The sequence below is a fragment of the Zalophus californianus genome, chromosome 9, assembly GCF_009762305.2.
Source record: "Zalophus californianus isolate mZalCal1 chromosome 9, mZalCal1.pri.v2, whole genome shotgun sequence".
NCBI classification, from domain to species: domain Eukaryota; kingdom Metazoa; phylum Chordata; class Mammalia; order Carnivora; family Otariidae; genus Zalophus; species Zalophus californianus.
The window spans coordinates 45253523-45279837 of NC_045603.1; the positions used below are offsets into that span (position 1 = coordinate 45253523).

Genomic DNA, 26315 nt, shown 5'->3' on the forward strand with positions numbered 1-26315 from the left:
TACAGCCTCTTCTACCCTCTTAGATGTGGTTTTCTTCTTGTTTGTCCAATGTACAGCTGTCATTCAACCAGCCTTTAGGTTTTTGTTTTTTTTTTTAAGAGGAAGTTGTTCCATAGCTTTAGACTCAGTGTGTCTAGAGAAGATAAGTTGGAGATCTTCTGATGTGACCACCTTGAACCAGAACCTCAATAATTTTTTTTTTTTAAAGATTGACTCTACTGTTTTTATTTATTTATATTTTCTTCAAGTAGGCTCTACACTCAATGTGGGCCTTGAACTCAGGACCCTGAGATCAAGAGTCACATGCTCTACTGACTGAGCTAGCGAGGTGCCCCTCAATACTTTCTTAATATCATCAAATATCCAGTGAGTATTCATATACTCTGCACTGTCTGACAAATATTCTTTTTCACTACGTTGTCAAATCAAGACCCAAATAAGATCCATCTATCACAGCAGGTTGTTACGTCTCTTAAATCTGTGTATTCTCCTATTTTTATTTTTGATAGTTATGCATTTATTTTAATGTGCAGTTGGCACATACCATCTCCAATGATTTCATGATTTCATTATCTGTTAACTACTTCTTGAAATAGGGCTAAAGTAGATATTTAAGCTTTAAAAAATGAGTTTAAGAAAAAATATTAAGTAAATAATAGTACTGGCAGATTTGAGAAATCATTAATGTGGTCATTAATGGAGACTATAAAACATCACTTAAAAATATTACCAATATTTTTAGAAGAACAATTTTTAAATATACAAAATCTGAGTATACCTACTTTTACAAAGGTCAAGAAAGAGTTCCTCAATTCCTTTGTTCTGTTTGGCTGAAGTATGATAATGTTTTGCTCCCACAGATTCTGCATACCTTAAAAAAAAAGTAACATCGGTGACTGATACAAAAAAATTTTATTTTTATCATAACTGCTATTTGAATTTTTTTAAGTAGCAATTTTAGTGACTTATTACTAATTAACCTACATTTAGTGAAATTAAGATACACTGAACCAAATTTTAAATAAGAACATAAGGATAACAGACTTGAAATTTTTAAGTTAATTTGGAACCCAAATACTTTAATAAAAGTTTTTGTGACTCACTATTTGATTATGATAGGTTTTTTGTGGCATCACTCTTTACATTTTTTACTAAAACCAAAAAGAGAAGTGAGAATGGAATTATTTTTAGATGTTGTCAAAAGTCCAGAATTTACCAGTGCTTCACTGAATCCAATAGCTCACTTTATATTAAGAGGTTTGAATAATACCTAAATGGTAAAGCACACTGTGCAAAGAGAAAGACTTCTACTAGGGCGTAACTGGAGGGAGGGGGAAAGGGAAAACACTTACGATTCTGCTTCTTGAATGGAAACGTGTCTCTCCTTTTCCAGGTCTATTTTATTACCTAGTTTGAAAAAGCAAAAATGCTATTCTTAATATTGATTTTTATAACAAAACAAAGCCAATTCTAAATACACAATTGCCATTTTAATTACCTGGAAAAATAATACAAATCCCCCTCAGACTTCTACATTTCCTTAAACCCTATGATAGGAGGGTTGATCATGACTGCAAGGTAAATGCCTCAACATCCTTCAAATGGCTCAATGCATATCCCTCCCGAAGCTGCAGCCTCTGTCAGAAAAAATAACTTTTCCAAAGAGATGGGCACTTTTCCTTGATTTAGGATATAATGGAGACTAACAGTCACTTGGGAACCGAGGAATAAACTATGATTCTCAGCCAAATGTAAATGGTTCCCAATCAACATACAGCCAGTTAATAATTAAGCAAGGCTACCTTACTATTCACGAAATACATTAGAATAGACTCTTGGACCCGAAGGGTATTTTGGTTTCCTGATATGAACCGGTTAAACATAGCATTTAAACGTATGGCCTTTTAAGCACTTCACTACCACAGGAGAGGAAGCTGTACTGTTTAACAACATGAGAGAACTTAATACATGCACATCATACAAATTTAAAAATTACTGAAAATAAGTTTAGTTCTTCTTAAACAATGGGACAAAACTGAGATTATGCTAAAAAGCCACTAGAATAAAAGTGAAGAAACTGCAAAATGCAGATTCCTTATTAAATACAGGGTAGAGGTTAGGTGAGTTTGCTGGACACAGTATTAAAGGTAATGGAAATAACAGAAAAAGGAGAAAATATCCTAAGAAAGGATATTTCTTTTTATTTTATTTTATTTATTTATTTGAGAGAGAAAGAGAAAGCACAAACAGGGGTAGCAGCAAGCAGAGGGAGAGGAAAAAGGAGAAGCAGGCTCCCCGCTGAGCAGGGAGCCCAATGCGGGGCTCGATCCCATCAGGACCTGAGCCGAAGGCAGACACTTAACGACTGAGCCACCCAGATGCCCCAGAAAGGATATTTCAAACAAATATTTTCATTTCTATTATGACTTATAAGGGGAGAAAAAGGAAACCTTTGTAAATAAGGTCATCTTTTCTTGGGACCTTAGAGAATCTAGAAGACAATTTCAGATAAGGACTGAAGTAAGCACCCACTGAAAGATCCAATGTTTATAACTGAGAAGTACAAGCCCAGAGGTTCTGTATATGGAGGACCTCAAATAATCTGAGCACCAATTGCGGGCAGCTGCAAGTAACTTTATGACACCATAGCCAAAGCATGAGAAGGAAACAGACTATATACTAAAGCTCAGTGATTACCAACAAATTCAGTAATGAAATGTTCCTTCTTTGAACAGTTATCTGTTTAACTCAGCAAGAAGAACATTTTAGTTCTGATTTCCTACATTATATTTGTCAATAAAATTTTAAATTTGCTAAATATTACAGCCAATACATCTGACAGTCACCTGAAGAAAAACAAGTTGTTTTATGCTATGAAGAATGCAAAAAGCACCACCTAGTGGCCACTGGTTCCAATAAACAGAGGCACAAGAATTCTGCCACTCAAGGCAAAACGGGAGACTTTTGTTCCAATTAACTAAAACCTTATGAGTTGTTTTTCTCAATCTCTAATTCCTCTGGTTTCAAATTCTACCAGAATTATCAACATCCATTTTTTAAAAAATGAAGATAAAGATAATTTAAGTAATGCCTCAAATGAATATCTGAGGAAAATTATCCATTTATCATTAAAATAGCTAGTTTTAGTAAGCTAATTATTGTTTTAAACAAAAAAAAATTTTTTACCACTGTTTCTTTCAACAATCAGTGTCCATAAAGGGATTAATAACACAGATTAAGTCATAAAAAACTGCATTTTGGTGACTAACATCTTTCCAAACTCAAAACCTTGTTAGTGCCTATAGTTCTTTTAAAGGCAAGACATCTAAAGGATTAAGGCTTTGCGGCTCATCTATTTCAATGCTACTATGCAGCTGTATAGGGAACTTTCTAATAGGCTTGAAACACCTGAAAACAAGGATTACCACCAACTAAAGTATAGTACTATAAAAATTGGGGGAAAAATTGGCTGAAACTATTGGAGAGGAAAGGGAAAAGCCACCCTGCTAAGAATAGTAAAAACTTTATCTTCTTTATAAATACAGTTTTGAATTAAGAACATGAAAGGGCAGATGGCCTAATGGCAGTAAAGGGCTGGAACCCTATTTTGCTTAGACTGTATGGTGGCGTATGGGCCAGTCAAAAGAAGCTTTCAAAGGCTTTAAACCTGATAAAGCTTGTTTTTATGTCCTGGATCACTTCATAACTATATAATTTTGGGGAAAATTACTAACCTCTCTTAGTATCACTCCATACAAATGTAGCTAACAAACTTAGCATGGTTGATATGAAAATATGATAATATGAAAGACCTAGCATATAGTACATGCTCAATAAAGAGCAGTTATTAATATCAGCTTTATTCATCACAGTCAATGATCAAATGGAAAATCAGTATTATTATGAGAAAATTAAAGCCCATGATAGGCAACACACTTTTTACTACCACCCTGCTAGCTTCATCTAGCTAACACAGTTAATCCAACACTCTAGGAAGTCTTCCTTTAACTTCCCTCCCCCCAAATATAGTTTGGTTTGCTTTAGTGCTATCACAGCACTCTGTACTTCCCCCTTCATAGCATTTATTGTAATATATAATAACAGCTTGTTCTTCTCCCTCTCTCTACACAATAAGCTCTGGGAAGACAAGGACCATATCTATTTTGTTCACTTATTCTTACACTACACTATTCCCAAAGCTGGTACATAGTAAGCAATATATAGTGTTGGTTAAGAATATGGGCTTGATATAGCAGACAGACCTAAGTTAAAATCCTAGCTCTACCTTAACTAGCTATGTACTTTGGGAAGTATCAAGCTCTTAGCCCACTTCTCATGTGTGAAATGGAAATGGTAACAATACCTTTTTTTTTTTTAAGATTTTATTTATTTATTTGAGAGAGAGAGAGACAGCGAGAGAGGGAACACAAGCAAGGGGAGTGGGAGAGGGTTATTTGATAATATTTTGCTTCTAGTCCGTCCTTAACATTTGTATGTTTGTTTTTAATACGTTCAGTTCTTAGAACAGTACCTAGCACTCAATAAATGGTAACTATTATTAAAAACAACTATTTGTTTAACAAACATACAAATGGACGGACTAGAAGCAAAATATTATCAAATAAAGCGACCACAGCTAAGAGTGCTAATCTGAGAGGGAAAAATCTCTGCTAGCAAAGAATGGGGTTCTCCATTACTGGTTAACACATTGCAAGTGGTTTAGATAAGGACCTAGAAGGTTAAGTATTTAATCGACATGAAAAAGCCAGGAGGTGATACCATCAAACATATTCAGAAACATGATGAGTTGAAATTCCTACACTTAAGTTTAAATAACTTAATTATATAAGAAAAAGATGGGAAAAGCTTGACAGAAAAGCAATACTTATAAAAAAGTGATTCAGATTTTTGTTAACTATAATCTATGTAAAAGAGACACTGTGACATGGATGCTAAAAAATGTATGCAATCTTGGGCAGTGTTGGCAGAATGATAATGGGAGAATTTTAAAAAGAGAGTCATTTAAGTATGCATTGGCTCAACAATGTTTGGATTCTAGTGTTCAAGTGTAGAAGACAATTTATACACTGAAATAAACCTAGGAAAAAATAATCAGGATGGTAAGAATGTCCACAAGTTAAACCAAATGAAAAACAATTGAAGACTACAGAATATAAGATTTCAGGTGAACCATCCAAATGTTTGAAAGGGTGTCTTATTTAGAGGAAAAGGAACAAATATTTGTCAAATGCCATCTCTAGGCCAAGTGTTTTCCAAATTATTATTTAATTTTCATTAAATTACATAGAATCCTGGGAAGCCAGGAGATGATACCATCAAACATAAAGATTCAGAAACATAATGAGTTAACACTGTAAAGCAGTGTTATTATCTTGAATTTAGTAATAAAACAGAAGAATGAATAAACACTGAACTACTATAAAAAAATAGAATGAAAGTCAGTATGTGGAAAAAATAATGTAAATGCCTATCAATAACAAAAGGATAAACTATGGAATATTTATAGAATAAAGTATTAGAGAGCAAAGAGAATAAAATGAACTACAACTATATACAAAAACACAGGAAAATCCTGCAAACATAATGTAAAGTCAAAAAAAAAACCCAGATAATATAAGAGTTCATACTATATAATTTCATTTATATAAAATTCAAAACAAAACTAGTTCATGCAGAGAAAGACATGTATCATATGATCTCACTGATATGAAGAATTCTTAATCTCAGGAAACAAACTGAGGGTTGCTGGAGTGGTGGGGCGTGGGAGGGATGGGGGGGCTGGGTGATAGACATTGGGGACGGTATGTGCTATGGTGAGCGCTGTGAATTGTGTAAGACTGTTGTATCATAGACCTGTACCTCTGAAACAAATAATACATTATATGTTAAAAAAAAGAAGATAGTAGGAAGGGAGAAATGAAGGGGGAGAAATCGGTGGGGGAGACGAATCATGAGAGACTATGGACTCTGAGAAACAAACTGAGGGTTCTAGAGGGGAGGGGGGTGGGGGGATGGGTTAGCCTGGTGATGGGTATTAAAGAGAGCACGTACTGCATGGAGCACTGGGTGTTATATGTAAACAATGAATCATGGAACACTACATCAAAAACTAATGATGTAATGTATGGTGATTAACATAACATAATAAAAAAACTAGTTCATGCAGTAAAAAGACAAGACAGTTTCTGGAGGTGGGCAATGGTGAGGGGAAGGCAGCTGAGGTAGTGCTGGGATGAAAAAGAAACACAGGTGAGACCTCTACGTTACTGGTTACACAGGTATGTTAACTTTGTGAAATTTTCCTTTTGTGGTAAATGGGCTCTCAAACTTCTTCAACAATGAATTGCAACTAAAATTCCATGTCACACTTGCCAATAGAAAAGGAATGAGAGCTTTTTTAGACTTTATACCAATCATTAATAAACATTATATAACATTAAATGAGGATTATCTGACCCTATTTGGGGCAGTAAGTTACCAGCAATATTCCTAAAACTTCTTATAACATGAACATGAAGAATATACAGTTCAAATTAATTATTCATAAGCTTTATTTATCCAGCTGTTTTTTTAAAAAAATGTTACTTTGTAACCTGGGTCAAGTAACAAACTCTTGAAGCTTCTTTGACTTTAAGTATATTTAGTCATTTCTTTCCCTCTTCTGAGAGATAACCAGAATCCCAAATAATCAAATCTATAGTCATTCACCTATTGTGACTACTTCCATTCCCATTAAGTCCCAGATACCAGACAAAGCCAGGCCAAACTCACTAATGAGTAGCTACAGCTTTGGCCCAAACTCCCATGTGGCCTACTACTCCAGTGTTCCATTCTGAAATACTCTTGCCATCTAGCCTGACATCTAGTATCTAGACTTAAAAAGTAGGTCAGATAATCTCCTTGGCATCTTCCCCCAGACATGCGCCCTGATCTGGAACTGTAGAGTTTGCCTATCTAATGGTGAGACAATATAAGAAATGTAAACTCTAATTTAAAAAAAAAATTCTTAAAAGTCAAATGTGCCCACATTGACCATTCCATTCTAGGTCCTCCACTAAAACTACCCTGGTTTCTTCTAGGCCATTGCTATTCTACCAGTCATGCAGAAAGAAAGAAAAGAGCGTGAGGCTATTCATCATAAGGATTAATAACAAAGCAGAGGAATCAGAATGACTTCAATTCATATCCCATCTCCAACAGCTGCTTGATACTGCGCAAGTTATCAAGTATCTCCAGGGCTCAGCTTCCTCTATAAAGCCCTCCTAAAATTATGAGAATTACATGAAATAATGTCTACAAAGACACAGCATAGGGGCGCCTGGCTGGCTCAGTCATTAGGCATCTGCCTTTGGCTTGGGTCATGATCCCAGGGTCCTGGGATCAAGCCCCACATCGGGCTCCTTGCTCGGTGGGAAGCCTGCTTCTCCCTCTGCCTACTTCTCCTCTGCTTGTGTTCCTGCTCTCCCTGTCTCTCTCTCTCTGTCAAATAAATAAATAAATAATCTTTAAAAAAATATCATAGAAATGATAAAGAAAAAGGGAACCAAAGAGAAATTCCAGTAGTCCAAGAGTGAGTTCTAGAGTTCCTTTATTTTACCCATTAAGAATATTCCTCCACCCTAGTATCATGATTTGCTCATATCCTCGAGTCAAATTTGTCCTTAACTCAAAAATGTGTATAGTTAAATGTATAAAACAAGAATACTAGCCTAAGTTGTTAGTTTTAATTTTATTTTAAAGTAGTTCTTAAATTCTTTTTTTCTAAAGAAAATCTTATGATGAAAAACTAAAGATCAAATTGAAGCAAGTCTGGGAGTTGAAAGTTTACATGGTTAGTTTCCCACTTGTTCCCCAAGGTCTTCCCTGAAGTCTGAATCTCCTGAAAGATCACTTCCAAATCATAAATTACTCTAAAATATTAAATATTAAAATATCATTCTTCTTCCTTCCTCATATTACTTTAAAAATGAGAATTACTTATTTGCTATTCTCTAATAACATTAAGGAAACAGAGCATTTTTTTTGAAACAGAGGATATTTTTTTAAAAAAGTAATAATACTTACCAACTATACATAAACAGATTTCATTTCCCAACATTTTCCGTAATTCTTTGACCCAGTTTTTTACCTATGTATACAAAAGAGTAAATATTAAATCCTGTTGCCACGACTATCATTACAACACCCCAAACTCCACATTGTCAAAATATCTCAGAATTTGTCTAAGAGCCCATATATTTAGTTACTAGAAATGATTAAGTGTAGGATCAGTTACTGACAAACTATATTGCAAACTACAACATACAAACATCCAATGGAATGATTTCTCTCTATATCTACTCAGAGGTATAAAGAGAAGCACCTCTAATTATAAATTTTCGTAAATCTTCCACAGATCCAAGCAAAACTATTCACTAGAGCAAAAGCATGTCAACTCCAGCCTCTAATAACAGATGCTTGTAGAGTCACTTTGGGCTTAAGAACATCTTAAAATTAAAAGTCTTTTGTATTCTAATTGATTCTAAATTAGAGGGCATAGAAGCTTCTGTGTCACACACTTGAAAGGGGGAAAACTGTATATGGGCACCAAAAAGAGTACCAAAATAAATTCTCATCCTTTAGTGTATGATAGGTTTTTTTCAACGTCAGTACTACTGATATTTTGGCTCAGAATAACTCTGTTGTGAGGGACTGCCCTATGCAATGTATGATATTGAGCAGCATCCCTGGCCTCCTACCCACTAGATATCAGTACCACCCTCCAGCTGTGATAACCAAAGATGTCTCCAAACATTGCCACCTCCTGTGGAGAACCACTGGTATACAATGACTCCAGTAACAAACAGATTCTTTACTATGGATGAAGCACAGCAGTAGGCACAGTTAAGTACATTCAAATTAAGTAAATTAATCTTTTGAACTCATGATTTTAAATATCCTGATTACAATAAAATAGGATAAAGAATAAACTTGAATACCTCCTTCATTTTTTGTAATGGAATTTAATTTCCATGTAATCAAATCACACAGAACTTATAAATCTTCCTAAAAAAATGCACACACATCTTGAAATTATAAAAGTTACAATAAATACGTGGTAAGTAAGCATTTACTGTACATCTGGTCCTACAATACAAATATAACAGTTCCACACTCCTGTTTTCTGCAAGAATGCAGAGAAACTGTCTTTAATAAACCCCAAACTTATAAAAGGAAAGGTAATCAATATCACCACCTTATCCTTCTCAGAGCACTGAACCATAGTTTTCTCAGTACAGCCCCATTTTTTTTCATTCACATGCATGCAGAAAGTTTTTAGAGAAGCACTGAACTTCTATCCCTAGTTGATGTCACATAAGAAAAATGTGACAATTTGGTATGAAATGTACATCCTCATCATTTCAAAGGAAACATGCCAGAATCCAATTACATATTACTCTACTCCCTGTATAGATAGTATCATAACCTACCAAATCTAACCAACTTTTTAAAAAAAATGTGTTATTCATCTGCAAATAGATCCCCTTCTGCAGGCATCCTACTCATTATCTCCATACATTCTGTGGTGAGTTAGAGATGGTTATATATTTTTTACCAATCCTCTCATCAAGAGGTAGAGTATTAGGCGGGGGGGTGGGGGGGAGTCCCTGCTCAGTGGGGAGCCTGCCTCTCCCTCTCCCCCTGCTTGTGCTCTCTCTCGCTTTCTAATAAATATTTAAAATCTTAAAAAAAAAAAAAGAGGTAGAGTCTATTTCCCCTCCCTTTGAAGCTGGGCTAGCCTTGTAACTTGCTTTGACCAAGAGAATGTGGCAAAAGTAATGCTATGCCACCTCCAGACTTAAGCCTTAAGAAAGCATGGCTGCTACTCCTAGAATCCAGTTGTCAATGTAAACAGTTTAGGCTAGAATATGGAATAATGAGGGAGCATGTGGAGAGAGTCCCAGAGGATGAGACACCAGATGGAGTGAGAGGCCGTAAGGAGGAGAACAGGCCTTCCTAGATGGTCCTGGCCCCATGAAACTCAAAGTTCAATGCAGCTGCATGAGTGACTCCAATGACACCACAGGACCTGGCCAGTCAACCCACAAAATCATGAGAAATAATACAACACTGTTTTAAGCCACCAAGTTTTGGGGGTTTTGTTATGCAGCAAGAGATAAATGGTCACTTTTCAACCTAAAAGACTCAACCTTCTGTTAATAAAACATTCAAACCATTTCCATTTATGTCAAAAGGCAGGAAGGGACAACAAACAGGAGCCCCCAAATAAATTTTTCAAGTATCATTAAACCTGCAAGTTATTTTATCATTCCCTTTTTCTACACCTCGGATTGAATTTTTCCACATGTAATAATCCGAGGACTAACGTGCATAGTTGCTTCATCAATTAAATACTGAAAAACAAATGGAAAAAAAAAAAACCTACTTAAAACTAAAACTAAAAAGGCAAGCAATTTCAACAGGAACAAACCTGTAACTCAAGGCAAGTAAACTTTCTGCCATGGAAACTACCCCTTTTAGTTACATACCCTTGACAAATTTATTCCAAGAGGGACTTTCAGAGGATGGGTGAAATAAGTAATTAATCACCATCCTGACTGTGATGAGAATTCAGAGGTAAGTTTAATGGAAACTTATCTTTGGTTCCAAACAACTTTAAAAATTCTACATTTGTGGTTTATGTTTAAAAGAGGGGTGAAAGGCAACTGGGTGGCTCAGTCAAGCATCTGCCTTCAGCTCAGGTCATGATCCAGGGGTCCTGGGATGGAGCCCTGCTTTGGGCTCCATGCTCAGCAGCAAGTCTGCTTCTCCCTCTGCCCTCCCTCTGCCCTCCCCCTGCTCATGCTAATAAATTAATAAAATCTTAAAAAAAAAAAAGAGGGGTGAAAAATAATGAAGAAGGTTTAAAATAAATACATAAATAAATAAAATAAATAAATAACTAGACTGTCATTTAAAATTTATATTATATCCTTCAGGACATTTAGTGAGAAGAAAGAGTTTAAACTTGATTTAGGTCTTCCTTTTCCTCTTTACAATTAGGGAACCCATGCAGCCATACCAAGTATTCACATGCCTAGTATATACGGAATCAAGAAATACATGTGATTTTTCTTTAATAGGGAGAAAAAAGCTCTTTGATTTTTATAAAGTTTTATTTCGAATTATTTCCCTTTCCTAATATCTGAGAAAGCCATGTAATAAACTTATTAATAACTGTTATTCAAAATGTAAACATGAATACTGCATTAACAAATATGAGTGCTAACCATTTATGCACAAGTTTATTTTACTTTTATTTATTTATTATTTTTTTAAAAGATTTTATTTATTTATTTGACAGAGAGATAGAGAGCACAAGTAGGCAGAGCGGCAGGCAGAGGGAGAGGGAGAGGGAGAAGCAGGCTCTCCACTGAGCAGGGAGCCTGATGTGGGCCTCGATCCCAGGACCCTGGGGTCATGACCTGAGCCGAAGGTAGACGCTTAACGACTGAGCCACCCAGATGCCCCTATTTTACTTTTAAAACCAAGACTAATCACATTAGTAAATAAAGGCATGTGAATGGAGACTTGAAAAATTAGTGTGGTTACTCTGTTTAAGTCATCTACCCATAAGTAAACAGAATACCTTCTGAAAGGAATCTTCATCTGTTATATCATAAACTAAAATAGCTCCATTTGAATCTCTGTAGTAAATTGGACCCAATGCATGGAATCTCTCTTGACCTGCTGTATCCTAAATAAAGCAACAAACACTTATTAGATCAGAAGAAAAAAATACACCTGCTATTGCAACTACAGTAAACTTTTGATTAATTGGAAAGTGGGACATGAAGTTATGGATAACCTCAAAACACTTTTTTTAAATTTTTATTGTTATGTTAATCACCATACATTACATCATTAGTTCTTCATGTAGTGTTCCATGATTCATTCTTTGTGCATAACACCCAGTGCTCCACGCAGAATGTGCCCTCTTTAATACCCATCACCAGGCTAACCCATCCCCCCACCCTCCTCCCCTCTAGAACCCTCAGTTTGTTTTTCAGAGTACATCGTCTCTCATGGTTCGTCTCCCCCAACCTCAAAATACTTTTAAAAGAAAAAACAGATTACAAAAAATGTTTAAAAGTTACAAACAATATTTAATGTTTTACCATTATACAAAAGTTACTTCTCCCCTCCCAGCCCTCTTACTCCTCAGCAAACTTCCCATCCCCACTAAAAAAACAGTTCAGAATACCCAAGACGGCATTATAAGCCAGGAACAGGCCTTGCCCTCAATTTAGGTTCCCCACAGCGGGTAAAGACAAGGAAAGAGAGCATGCACCAGGACTACTGGCCAAAAGGTACTCTGATGCATTACCCTTGCCCTACTCTCTACTGGCCATTCCCTTGAAAGTGGGAACATGGAAACACAGAGCGGGAAAAGGCCAATCAGGCTGTCCACCTACCCTGTTCTTTCTCTGACATGGAATCCCTCGAGTTTACCCTTCCCCAGCTCAAAGGTTATGATAAGCAATATTCATGTACACAACTGTATAATTCTTAGCCTGACTTTAGAAAAAATGTTTATTAAAAAACAGCTTTGGCTAAACTTAAACTTACAAAAAAATCCAGAAATTCAAACTCCTATTCCTTGAGCCAATTAGTTATTAGAGTACAAAGAACTGCAGAAGCCTCCACTCACTCAATTGAAAAGGTTAACTTACCCATATAGCAAGGTTTACTCTTTTCCCACCAATATTTAACTTCTTCGTTAAGAATGATGCCTAAGGAAAAGAGATATACATTAAACAATATTTCATACAAAGTAATGTTTCTTATCCTAAGAACTATAGATGGAAGAATAATCTCAGTATGAAACTCAATCTGGGAGAAAAAGTAATCACTGAGTTCTTATTAATGACCAAACATTATTTTCACTGAAGACAGAACATTATTTATATTCTAATCTAAAAAAATGGTATTTTGCTTTATGAACACAAGTTATGAAAAATAGAAAGAAAAGCATGGCTCCTGGCTGGCTCAGTTGGTAGAGCATGTGACTTTTGATCTCAGGGCCATGAGTTTGAGCTCCATGTTGGGCACATGGCAGGTGCCTACTTAGAATAAACAAACAAAACGATTTAAAAAAGAAAAAGAAAGAAAAAATGGTAATTAAGTATTTTCTTAGATTTTCCCCATAAAATTTTTCTTAGAGCATTTAATTTGATGTCACCCTACCCACCCATTATAGAAAGAGCTAAGAGATTTCTAAATGAGATAAAAGATTTACTGGTAGTTTACTTAACTGTATGAATACCAATATTATTTGAAATATTCCTGCAATTATTTTATAATTCAATTATTTAACTTATATCTAATAATTATCCCAGGTACTAATGTTACAGAAATGAAAGGAAATGTTCCAGCCTTCAAGGAGTTTTTAGTCTACAGGAGAAATAAACATGTGAAGAAAAATACAGTATCATGTGACAACTGTTAAAACGGGAGGGTCTTGCCAAGTAGACTCTAAAGACAGTGCTGAGAAATGAAGTGAAAAGCCTTCCTGGATGAGTCAAAGAAGGCTTCAGAAAGAAGGTGATGATCTCCCCCCCTTCAGGAATAATAGGGGCTTTTCCAACAGATGGATAAAGCTACTGAAGCCTGATAACACATTAACTCCCTCTCCATGGAGAACTCCAACAAGTTAGTATGGTCAATGCCAGAGATGAGACTACAAAGATAGGCAAAGGCTGAATATATCAAAAAAAGTACTAGGGTTCCATGTCTAGATGTATGGACTTTACTTTGTGGGTCTTAATAAAACCTGTTCCAGGACACAGGAATGTATAAATGTATACTACAGTTAGATGTATTTGAGAAATGCAGCATATTGCTTTGTATTCCCTTTGTACATTCTTAATACACATTAGCACACTAAGGTTCTGCCAAAAGAAAAGCTAACTGCATCTATACAACCATTTCCCAAATTTATTTGACCTCTTTTCCCCTAGAGAAATGCCTAATTCATCCTAAGGAATAAATGTTAAGAAAAATAATACTGTTGATGATGGAGAATCACTGAAGGATTTTAAAGCAGTGGGAAGTATAAGATATATATTTTAAGAGAATTACTCTGGGATAGGAAGGGAGGTTAGACTGAAAAGGACAGGACTAGACCTGGAGACAGAAAGCTGGAGAGAAAAACAAAAAGGGCCTGAACCAAGTCCACAAAGACAGAAAAAAGAAAAGAAAATCCAGAGTATTTCAAGAGGAAATATCAGAATAGAGAGTCAGTTGACATATTTAAAAAAAGGAATAGAGAGCCAAGTCCAAAGCTATGCAGAGACAGTCACAGTTAGGTGTCTCTACATAAAAGAAAGTACAGAGAAGTAAGGTAAAACAGATAAAAAGGTACAGAGAAGTAAGGTAAAACAGATAAAAAGCTAGGATGGTGAATTACTACTGATGGAGAGTGAGCCTAGATTTCAGGAAGGACTTTCTGCTGAATGTACACCAAGGAAATTTATAATTAAGAAAAAGTCAATGAATTTAGTAATTAACTAAGGAATCCACAGATAGACACAAATGGCAGAGCTGAAATCAAATCCAGGAATGCCTTCCTTCAAAACCCAAACTACATTAAAGATATTTTAGATATTTTATTAAATGAAACAAAGATTACATAGAAAAGGGTATAAAATAAATGGCAAAACAACAAAAGAAAACTTTGAAAATGAGAAGACCAAATACATGTTTTGACAATAAATGTGAACAAAGGACTTCTCCCACTCATCATAGCACAGGAGCTAAGAACATGAACGTTGAGGGGTACTTGGGTGGCTCAGTCTGTTGGGTGTCTGACTCTTGATTTCAGCTTAGGTCATGATCTCAGGGTTGTGAGGAGGCTTTGGGCTCCTCGCTATGTGTGGAGCCTGTTTAAGATTCTCTCTCTCTCCCTTTCCCTCTCCCCGCCCTTGCACACTCTCTCAAAAAAATAAAAATAAAATACATACATACATACATATATATATATATATATCAACTTTGATTCAGAACTTTGGATTTGAATCTCAGCTTTGCCCCTTATTAGTTGTATAATCTATTTGAACTCAACCATTTTCATGGTTTCAAAATCAATGCTATACAAAGAAACTCAAAATCTGAATCCTATCCAAATATTTAATAGGTAGGTCAACTTAAATGCCTCTCCTCTCTCAAATATATTTAAAATTAAACTGATTTTCCTTCCAAAATTGGCCTTCCATTCCAACTTTAGTATTTTGATCACATTCTCCAAGTCACTGAGGTTTAGAATCTTAGAAATATCATCACTGAATATTCTTCCTCCCCTGACATTCCATATTCCAAAAAATCCTACCAAGACTTGTCTTCACATTTCTTCTGGAATTCTCTGAGGACCAATCTTATATTTTTATAATACCTTTGGTCTCACTTCACACTCTAGTCGACATGCCGAATTATCTTCCTAAAGCCTCTATGATTAAAAAAAAAACTTACCACAACTCATTGAAGGATTCTAATAAGATACCATTTTTAATAAGTTTACTTGAACTACATCCCTGCTGGTAGCTAGATAACCTTTTTGTCATGAGATTTGTGGGGATTTCTCAGTAGAGAGGAATGAATTAGAGCTGATAAAGCTCCATCATTTCCTTTTCCTCCATCATCTCCTTGGAAACTTACCACCACTTTCCCACGGTGAGTTTAAGGGACAGTGTTAAGTCTCCTACCGAATCATGAATATACAATTTTATGGAAAGATGCTCATCAGTGTTGATTATAAAAGGAAAAAGAAATAACCTAAGTGTACCTCAATAGGCAATTTTTAAAAGGTACACAAATATAGGCCATCCATACAGTGAACCTCTATACTTTCATTTCTACTACTATTGCTATACTAGCTAACAGTTACTGAATGCTTACCTTCCATCAAGTACCGTGCTGAGCACTTTTTATATCATTCACAAGTTTCTCCTTTATAAAAGTTAGGGAACCCTAATCTACAAGCAAAAATCTCTGTTATCTTTGTATGCAAGGACCTAAACAATTGTCCCCATCTATCCTCCTAAAATAGCTTCCAGTATTTCTCCACTTACTCTCCAACTTGTATTGTTTATATACATACCTCCAGTTCTGCTTGTGCTTAAAATTCCCCTCTAATTTGGATGTATTCTTTTCTCTATTTGGATCCCATCTACCCAAGTTCAGTTCATGACCCATAATCTTCTTCCTTGAATTTTTAAGCTTTCTCATACCACCCATACAACCCACACTGACTTTCTCTATCTTGAAGAATTACAGGGAACCTAATCTTTAATATACAGCATATACTTCCTTTCTTATATCCTAAGTTATCTTTTTGTGAGTATAAGTCTTCTGTGAACTAGATTACCTATTTTTATTTAACATGTTCATGATGCTTACAATGAAATGGGCAGTATTCTAAAAGCTTTTCAGTATTAACTCCTTCAATTGTCATAGTACTCGGAGTAAGATATAATTATCCAAATATTACAGATGTGGAAACTTAAGACACAGAAAGGGTATCTTGCCCAGGGTCACACAGTAAATGACATAGTGGGATTTGAAATCCAAGCAGTCTGGCTCCAGACACAACTCATAACCACTATGCTATGATATCTCCCACACTGAGATCTGAAATAATTCTTCTCTTGTGGAGAAAGCAGGAGTGCTGACACACAAATATTGTTATTGTAGATAAATATATCCATAAACATATCTACAATAACAGGTAAATTGGTGCAGGTAAAACTCAATTTATGTAAGAGATGTGCTCCTAAAAGTTTCCTTATACACCAAATTATTTTAACTCAAATATCTGATATATTATCCAAGGACCCCCACGGAATCTTTTTTTTTCTCCTTCATAATGAAATCCTTAAGTCCCACTATATGGAAAGATTCCTAGTATAATATAAATTGTCCCATTTTATATGTATTCTAAGACTTTAATATGTTACAGTATCTTCTTAAAGAATATCACGTTTTAAAAACAAATATAGGGCACCTGGGTGGCTCAGTTGGTTAAGCGACTGCCTTCAGCTCAGGTCATGATCCTGGAGTCCTGGGATCGAGTCCCGCATCGGGCTCCCTGCTCAGCAGGGAGTCTGCTTCTCCCTCTGACCCTCTTCCCTCTCGTGCTATCTCTCATTCTCTCTCTAATAAATAAATAAAATCTTTAAAAATATATAATTATATGTGAGAATAAAGCTGAAAGATTTTATGTATTATCAAGACAGTAGTAAACAATCAAAAGGCTGGCATTTGTCTTATCTTTTTTAACCACCTCTATGAGGCATACTTAATTTGGATAGACTACTGAGATACCACTTGTAGTTACCCGTAATCTGGGGCAGGGGCTCTTAATTGTTACAGGGGAGTGAGAGGGAGAGGGAGGAGTGATCACTGACTTCACTGAGAATCTGATGAGAGCCATGAACTGATTTATTCCCAAGAAAACTGCTCATATGCACATACCAAAAACAGTTTCACACACTTACCCCCAAGAGATTTATAAATCCCTGACAACTCTCAATGAAGAATTCCCAGTCTAGAAAGGGGAGGGGAAAGTGGCATGACAATATCAATTTAAAAGGTTCTAGAAACATAGGAAGAAAAAAAATAGTACATCCTGTGTGTCAACACCGTGCTGGACTTTCTCATTTAATCTTTGGAACAACCCTGTGAAGTAGCTAATTAGCCCCTTTTTACAGTTGTGAACCTGAGATTTAAAGAAATACAGTGACTCACTCAAGGTCACACAACTCCGTTAGGTTCTGCAGTGGGTAGAAGATTGTTTGACTCCACAGTGCTTTTTCCATTGTACAAAGGTGTTTATTCTAGAATACATTCTTAACCTGGCACTCCTCCACATGGACACCAAGTGTTCCTGGATACCAACTCAACTCCCAAAAATATATTCTCAGGGTAGGCACAAAGTAATGAAGATCAGAGCAATGGTAGATCTCCCACCTTATTCCTCTGAACCCTGAGTTACAGCACCACTACTTATAATTCCATTGACTTCATCTTCCAAACTTTAGAGATAGCAACAAATCAATAATCTCATTAGCTGAGGCCAACATCTGTCATTTGCACATGATGCTTATTTGCCCAATATCTTATCCAAAAGCATAGTGGATACTTTTTAAAAATATCTATTAAAAAATAATTATAGGAAAGAATAAGAAAAAATATATCTGCCAAATGAAAGTCTTTTTCATAACTTGTTTAATCAATTTTTTTGTATTTGTTGTTAGCCAGATCCACTTGCTGTGCTTGCTAACCACTGGCAAAGCAATATACCTAAAGCAGCAAAGTAAATGAATTATAGACAAAAACTTTTCTGTTTTTATCTAGTATCTTTTAAGTTTAACAGACTTTCATTAATAAGTGTGTGTCTGGGTGTATACCTAAAAAATAAACACTGACTGATTATTTTTGCTATAATCACTAACATTTTTTCACACTTAAGTATTTAAAGTATCTATTACTACTTCATTAAGACAGGAAAGGAGTTAGGTAATTTATAAATTAGTCCTCTGTAGAAAGGCAATAAAAATTAGCTATTGGAAAACTAGATTGTTACAATGGCTATCATATCACAATATACAAATATAACAAATTTACATATTATATACCTTAAATTTACACAATGTTGTATGTCAAATATATTTCAATTAAAAAAAGAAAGAAAACTGAGTGCTTGACTACTGCAACATTTCTTTTCCTTAGTTTCCATAAAGTACAGGATTATCATCAGAGTTCAAATAAATACTTTGAAAATAAGAGTCAAAAAGCTACTTTTGAGGAGTAGCTCAAAACTCAAAGCAGAAAATGGCAATCAGACATGGAATACTTATATATTAAGAATTTAAAACAATTCAGAAAAACTGTTTTCTTAAAAAAAAAAAACCTCCATCGTTCCATATGAGGGGGGTGTGGAGATTTCAATTATTGTATTTTATAATGATGTGAATGAATGGACTGTTCAACACTGATGTGACTTCAGGAACTACTTGGAAGATATTTCAGACATTCAAAACACTAATCTTACAAATAAGGAAACCAAGATTCCTAGACCAGAGACTATGATGCCAAGTATAAAAGCAACTGCTAGAACCTGAATGCCAACTGTTGCTCAGGTTAAGGTGCATGGGGGGGGAAAGTAGTAGACTTAGCTTAAGAAAAAATGGTACACCATTATATTTATGGGACCTTGGAAATTTAATACAACTCTTAATTTCCTCATTTGCCAAACTATCAGGATATTATCTGCCCAGCCAATCTTAGAACACTGCTTTGCTAATCAAATGACAGCCACCTACCCCAGACTACAGAATGCATATAGGTGGAATTCCAGTTAGAAATCTAAAAGATGACTGATGGTTCTGATTATAAACAATGTTACTTTCTATATAAGAGACTAGTGGAAAGTGAGAGAGAACACTTAGAGTGCATGATCTTAGAACACCTTCATATGAGGTGGAAAAATGGCATACAACTGAAGAAAATGAAATGATCAAGAGCACAGACATAAAGAGACATAAAGATAAAAGACGGTTACAATCAAAATGGCACAAACATTTCAGAATAAAATCAAGAAAGCTAATTGATGGTTAAAGTACTTTACTCATCTTTATATTCCCCAACTATCATAATGTTTGGTATTTAACAGGTATGAAATAAACAATCATTGAATTTAATTGCTTATGTAATCATGTAAGAGAGCGTGGGGACTCCATATAAGATTAAGTTTCCTGGGCTAGGTAAAGGATCTTGAGTTTTTAGAGAGCTCACCTACAAGATTACTTCATAATTATTAGTAACCTAGGAGAAGCTCTGCAAAAAGAGAGCAGTACTAAAACACCAAAGCATGGCTAATGTCACAATTTTCAAGAGGGAAGTTAATTTCCTACAATGTCAATCCCAGTCAAAACTCAAAAATGAATAAACACATATATGTGTACAGTAATAAATTTATATTTATATGCAAATGCATTTACAAAATTTACATGTGTATGTATAATTATATATAAAATTATAAGCAATTTTAAAATTGGACAGCATGGGTTCTCAAAATAATCCATGTGAAATTAATCCCATTACCTTTTTGACTGAGTTACCATGAAGGAAACCAACACAGACTAAGCACCATCTATTCATTCAACAGCAAACATTTATTGAAAAACATGTGCCAGGCACTGTGATAGGAGGTTTACCTATGATGGCTCTCTATTTAACCAACATAAAAATCCTGTAACTAAAGGGGTACCTCACTGGCTCATTCAGTAAGCACACGACTCTTGATCCCTGGGGTTTCTAAGTTTGAGCCACATGTTGGGTTTAGAGATTACTTAAAAATAAAATCTTAAAAAAAAAATTCTGTAAGATCCTCCCATTTTATAGATCAAGAGCCAGCTTACAAACATTAGAATAACCTGCCAAGATCATGATGGCTATGAAGTAGAAGCCAAAATGCAAAACCAAGTCTAACTTCAAAGTCCTGTCTCTTTTTACCACATCATATGGCCTCCTAATGCAGAAACACAGTGTATCTTGTCTTCTGCAAGCATTTGACAAAGCATCTTATGATATCCCCTGTGGGCAAGACTGATGTAGTTAGAGCTAGATTTATAATGCTGGAATAACCATTTTCATTAAAGGCTTTGTGTCCATAGCAGTCAATTTCAAGCTGTCTTCTGTTTTCATTATCATTAATATGTACAACACTCCATTGTTTCTCACTCAAGAAGACAGACTGTGGCCCATGCATAATCTGAAAAAGCCCCACCCTAAGATTCTGGACATCTAAAGAAAAATATACCTCGGGTCATGCATCACTGGACAATAATGAGACCTGCTGCAGAGCTTTGTACTTGGCCGTCTGTCTCCCTTTTCAGTCTTTATTAATGCCTGATGAGAACACTGAAGACAATCTTAGCAAATTTTCAGGTGACAAAGTTAAAATGAGTAGCTAATCTGGACAGTAAGGAACATACCTTCTTCTTCTTTGCATGTCCAGAACCCAACCAAGTGCCTGACCCACAGGTCATCTTTCTTGAATTATAAAATCAAACTTAAAAGGACATCAACAGGCTTTAACCACTGGAGTAAATCTATCAAAGTCAATTTTAATGGGTCAAATATATTAGGGACAAAAATACAACTATAAAATCAAAGAAAAAAGAATTTGAGGGATGTAACGCCTTTTTTTTTTTTTGGAAGCAAGACTAAGACAGTAAGCCCAATATTAATCAATGTAACAGCTGTCCACAAGCTCATAGAATCTTTTCTATTTCAGTGTTGGAAAAGGATTCTCAATAGGGAAGGGAACTGTACTTTGCTCAGTTCAAACCACACTTGGAATCATTTCTACAGTTCAAAGAATCACATTTTAAAGAAAGAGGACAATGATTAAATGGTAAGTGTCTAGAAAAGATGTCAAAATAGTGAAATGATTTAGAATGATGTCATAGGAGATTCCTTTTGAGGAACCAGAGCTGTTTACCCAATAGACAAGACCAAGAGGTGTGATAGCTATCTTCAACTATCAGAAGGGATGTCCTGTGTGACCAAAATTCAGAAGACAGAACTGGAAACAAGGAAACAGATTTTGGCTTTATACACAGAAAAACTTATTGGAAATTAAAACTGTCCAAAATGAAGTGGGCCATCTGAGGACACAGTGAGTTCTCCACTTTCTATACCAGTTCATCTTACCTCTAAGAGGAGATGAGACAAAAGTGGACAATCACTTGACCGAAACATTAAACAAAAGACTGAAACAGTGAACCATAAACTACTTTAGGTTCTGCTCAGTCTTACAACTCTTTGAAATAAGATTGCAAGAAAGTGTACTTTGCAAAACACAAAGTATGTTACAAAGATAGGTAGTAGGTAGTTTTGTTGACAGAAAAGAGACTCTTCATGTCTTCTTATCTTCTAATCCATAATCTCCTCCCCATTTGGAAATTAAAAGCATACGTGGTTATGTTTTATGGGTCACAATTCTCTAAAAAAAATTAAAATGAGATAAACTGATATGTAAGGGAGAATAGATACAATGTTGCTTCCATACATTGGTATGCAAGAAAATCCTCAATTCTATAATACAATCCAGACACTATTTGTGATGATAGTCATATAAATATTAAAATCAGGACTGCTATGTTTTCGATACTGAAAATCTACCATAACTTCATCCTCTCCAGTGTAAGTTGCAGTAGTTTCTCTCTAATATTTAAAAATCTCTAGCCTGCTTTTAGCTTCAATTAATGAAGGTGTAATTTTTAGGCTGAAGGACTAAATTATCTTAAAAGGGGGGGCTCAATTACAATGATTTTCTCTTTTATATTAAATCTGTAGCACAAAGGTAACCATTGGGTAGTTTACCAATATCCAGAGGCAGTGTGATTTACTTGCTCAAAACCTTAAGTCAGACCTGCGTTCAAATTTCAGCTTGGGCACCATGCATGACTTGTGGCAATGTGACTGCCAACAAATTACTCAACTTAACCACGCCTGTTTCCTTGCGGGCAACATGGGGCTAATAAAACTATCTACCTCATAGGCTGTTGTAAGAATTAAATGACAGAAGAAAAATAAAGTACTCAGCACGGTAAGAACTCACTAAAGGCTAGCTATTATTCCTTCACCTAAATGAATTTCTAAATTCCAAATAATCATAGGTATTTACCCTACAAATTTCCCTGATTCACTAGCAAAACTCAACAATAACAACTATTAAAATTGTGTAAGTGCTCTTATTCAAGGATGTAAGAAAAAAAGGAGTTTCCTCATATTCATTTTTTCAGATATTATGCTTTACCTAAGAGAAGTAAAAACAGGAATAAAAATAGAATATGGAATTAGAGCATCTTTGTGAATTCTAGACTCAGTAGTTTAATATGTCACAACAATTAGAGGAAATTATGCATTCTATTAAATAGTGTCAATGTTCATACACACTACACAGTCACTAAGATCTATTGTGCAATTTGGGCCAGCAATAAAGATGGAGAGCTTCCAACAGACCAAGTCTTAAGTGATTTTATGTATGCTTTCCTGACAACCCTGTAAGCTAGATACTATCATTATGGCCATTTCAACAAAGAAACCTAGGCACAGAAAGGTTAATTAACTTGCCCAAGATCACACAGCTAGTTAAATAGATGGAGATGGGATATGAACGTCAACAATCAGGCTCAAAAGTGCACTCGATTTTACTACCTGTAACTAAATTGATCAAGTCAGTTTAGTTGGATATTTTTCTTCTAACACGTGCAAACTGATTTCTTTGGGAGAGGGAGACTACATCTGCCTCAAAGGGCTGAGTTCACTCCCAATCAATGATTACACTTCAACACTTTTCCAGCTAACCATAAGATAACTGCAGAAGAAAGCCGGCCCTACACTACAAGCAAAGAAAATAAGTAGCAGCAGCAACTAAACTGTTAGTTTGGGAGACCAACTGTTGGCTAGTAGTCACATGACGTTTCCATGGGCATGTGGATCGACCGACCTCACAGAATGATCGTCCCATAAGTTAGACCCACGCAGGCAGCAATGAAACTGCGTAACCCATAACCGGCAAGCGGTCATTTCAAAAACCCTCCACAAATGACTGTTTTGCCAATCAGCACGTTACTCGAAGACAGGACAAAATGGAACTTGCATAAACACTTAGTCATCAGTAAGCGCTGAAGTTACAAATCACCTAGTTCGCAAAATCAAATCCGCAGCTAAGTTCCTAATTCCGAAAGAAAGAAAAAGGGCTGACAGTCGGTGACTGTAGTAGGGTGAAAGCACCTAGGGCCCAAGCGGAACTGAATCAAAGGGGAAAACTAGCCAAGCGATACGGGGGACTCCACGATATGCGCAGCCACACGGGGGACTTTTGAGGGCCCTTCCACTCCCTTCCCAAAAGCCTGCCCTAATGTCTACAGGATGCCCCGACCCCGCGTGTCCCTAGGGCGAATTCAGAAAGGCAATTCGAAGACGGAGGTGACAGGCCTGAGATTTGTAAGCCCAGATCCAGAGGACCATGGTAGCAAAGTCCTCACAGCCCCAGAGGAGTAGGGGCCCCAAGGCTCCACCTTCCGCTCCCTGGGGCCCGCACCTGCAGAGTGGTGATGTGCTTGTCGTTGAACTTGTTCTCGCAGTAGCGCAGCACCAGCGACGTCTTCCCCACGCAGCCTTCCCCCAGCAGTACCACCTTGAATGAGTAGGCTCTGCCCGCCGCCGCCCCGCCGCTGCTGCCGGCCGCAGCCATCCCGCTTCCCGGCCGCCCGAGCCCTAGAGCTGCGCCGAGCACCCCACAGCCGCCGCAGCGCCTTCACAGCCGCGGCCGGCGCAGGCCCCTCCGCACCGACCCGCCAACCCCAGGCACTGTCTCTACTCCCGCCTCCGGGCGAAGCCTGGAAGGGCAGAGGGAAGTCCGAAAATGAAAGGCCCCCGCCACCACGTCAGGCACCCGAGGAAAGACGAAGAGCACTCCCTCTCCGCCTCCCTCTAATGGCGTCTCCTTCCTCCTACGTCACACTTCGGGTCACGTGACCGCCGCGGTCGCGGGCTGCCCCTGGGACTCGGCCTAGGAGAACGTGTCTGGACGTGGGTGGGGCTTCTGGGGTCTCTTCCTGGGGTGGAGTTGGCTGTGAGTGGACCTCCTCCGCGCAGTCTCCGGCGGACCTTGGCTGTTTGCGGGCCACCGCCACTCTGCAGTTGGTGGAAACCTGGGGGATTAAGGAATGGATAATTTGAGGTAAACCCAGTTCTGGTGGAAGGTGGAAGGGCAGAACGTTACGTTCTTGTCCAGGGAATGTTCACCAGGCTAATGACCTCTCACACCCGGGGTCGCTGTAAGGCAAATCTGCCAAGGTGCCCTTCAATCTCTCGACATTCTCTGTGGGATCCCAAATCATAGCTATTGAACTTCTTTAAGTTCCCCAGACCGTCAGGTCTCCTCCTCATCTTTCAGGTCTCAGCTTAAACCAGAAACGCTTGCCTCACCACCCATCCATCTTCTCTTTGTCTCTCCCTCTCGTCCCCTACCCCTCAAGTTAAGTATTTCATGATACTGGTATACATACCTTCCTTAGCAGCACTTCACGGAAATTACTACGCTGAATACAGTCTCTCAGTACGCTATAGATTTAAGGACAAGAACTGTGTAAGACTTGCCCAGCTTTGAATTTCTAAGTCCCAAGTTCCAAGCTCGTAATAGGCATTCTATAAATATTTGGGAATGAATGAATGAACGATACATCTTAAGGCATTATGTCTTTGCTCCCCTGTTTTTCTGTCTTCCATGAAGCTTCTGACATTCCTTGTTGATTCCACCATGAGAGGCCTGGCTTGTTTGATGATTGTTTATCTTTCTTGATCTGATTCCCCTTCTTTTATGAAATAACACTCTTCCAAGAAACCATAGTGGTGTTTCTGAAATTTTACAACTAGAAATCTGGTGTCAGTCAAGCAAACATATTCTTTTTCTTCAGACTCCTTTACCACTTCAAACCCGATAGTTCATTCATTCATTCAACAAATATTTGAAAGTGCCAACCACCTGCCAGTCACTGTTCTGAACAACATACAATGTCTCTGTCATCAAGAGCTTACACTTCAGGGGCACCTGGCTGGCTCAGTTGGTAGAGAATGCAAATCTTGATCTTGGGGTTGTGGGTTCAAGCCCTACGTTGAGCATAGAGATGGCTTAAAAATAAAATCTTTAAATTTTTTATTTTATTTATTTGACACAGAGAGAGCACAAGCAGGGGGAGCAGTAGGCAGAGGGAGAGGGAGAAGCAGACTGCCTGCTGAGCAGAGAGCATGATGTGGGACTCGATTCCAGGACCCTGGGATCATGACCTGAGTCGAAGGGAGATGCTTAACTGACTGAGCCACCCAGGCACCCCTTAAAAAAAAATCTTAAAAAAAAAAGCTTACATTTTAGCAGGAGAAGACAGAAACAGTCAATTACACAATGAATGCTTTCATCTTGATAAAGCAGTTCAGAGTATTTTGCAAAGGTATATCAGGACCCAACTGGTTTTGCATGCCAGAGAAGCTGTCCCAGAGATTGTTGCCTTTGGTAGGAGTAACCTAGGCCAGAAGGGAGAAGCCCTTTGCAAGTAGAACAGTATGTCCAACAGCCTTGACGTAGGAAGGAACATCTAAGGTTGAGCAACTGAAAGTGTGATAAGAATGCAGAGAGGAAAACAGCTCTAAATGAGACTGGCAAGGAAGCCAGGAGCCAATACTGA

General features: G+C 37.0%; 1 protein-coding gene across 1 annotated transcript in view; it reads right to left on the reverse strand.

Annotated features, from left to right (window-relative positions):
- Positions 1-24573, reverse strand: part of RAB21 (RAB21, member RAS oncogene family) — a 37861-nt gene extending 13288 nt beyond the window's left edge. The window contains exons 1-6 of the mRNA XM_027593050.2: positions 24173-24573; positions 12735-12794; positions 11651-11758; positions 8086-8149; positions 1353-1407; positions 783-871 (exon numbers count right to left, since the gene is read on the reverse strand). Of these exons, the coding sequence (XP_027448851.1) occupies positions 783-871; positions 1353-1407; positions 8086-8149; positions 11651-11758; positions 12735-12794; positions 24173-24325 (529 nt within the window). The 5' untranslated portion in view covers positions 24326-24573. The remainder of the gene's footprint in view (positions 1-782; positions 872-1352; positions 1408-8085; positions 8150-11650; positions 11759-12734; positions 12795-24172) is intronic.
- Between the last annotated feature and the right edge of the window lie 1742 nt (positions 24574-26315).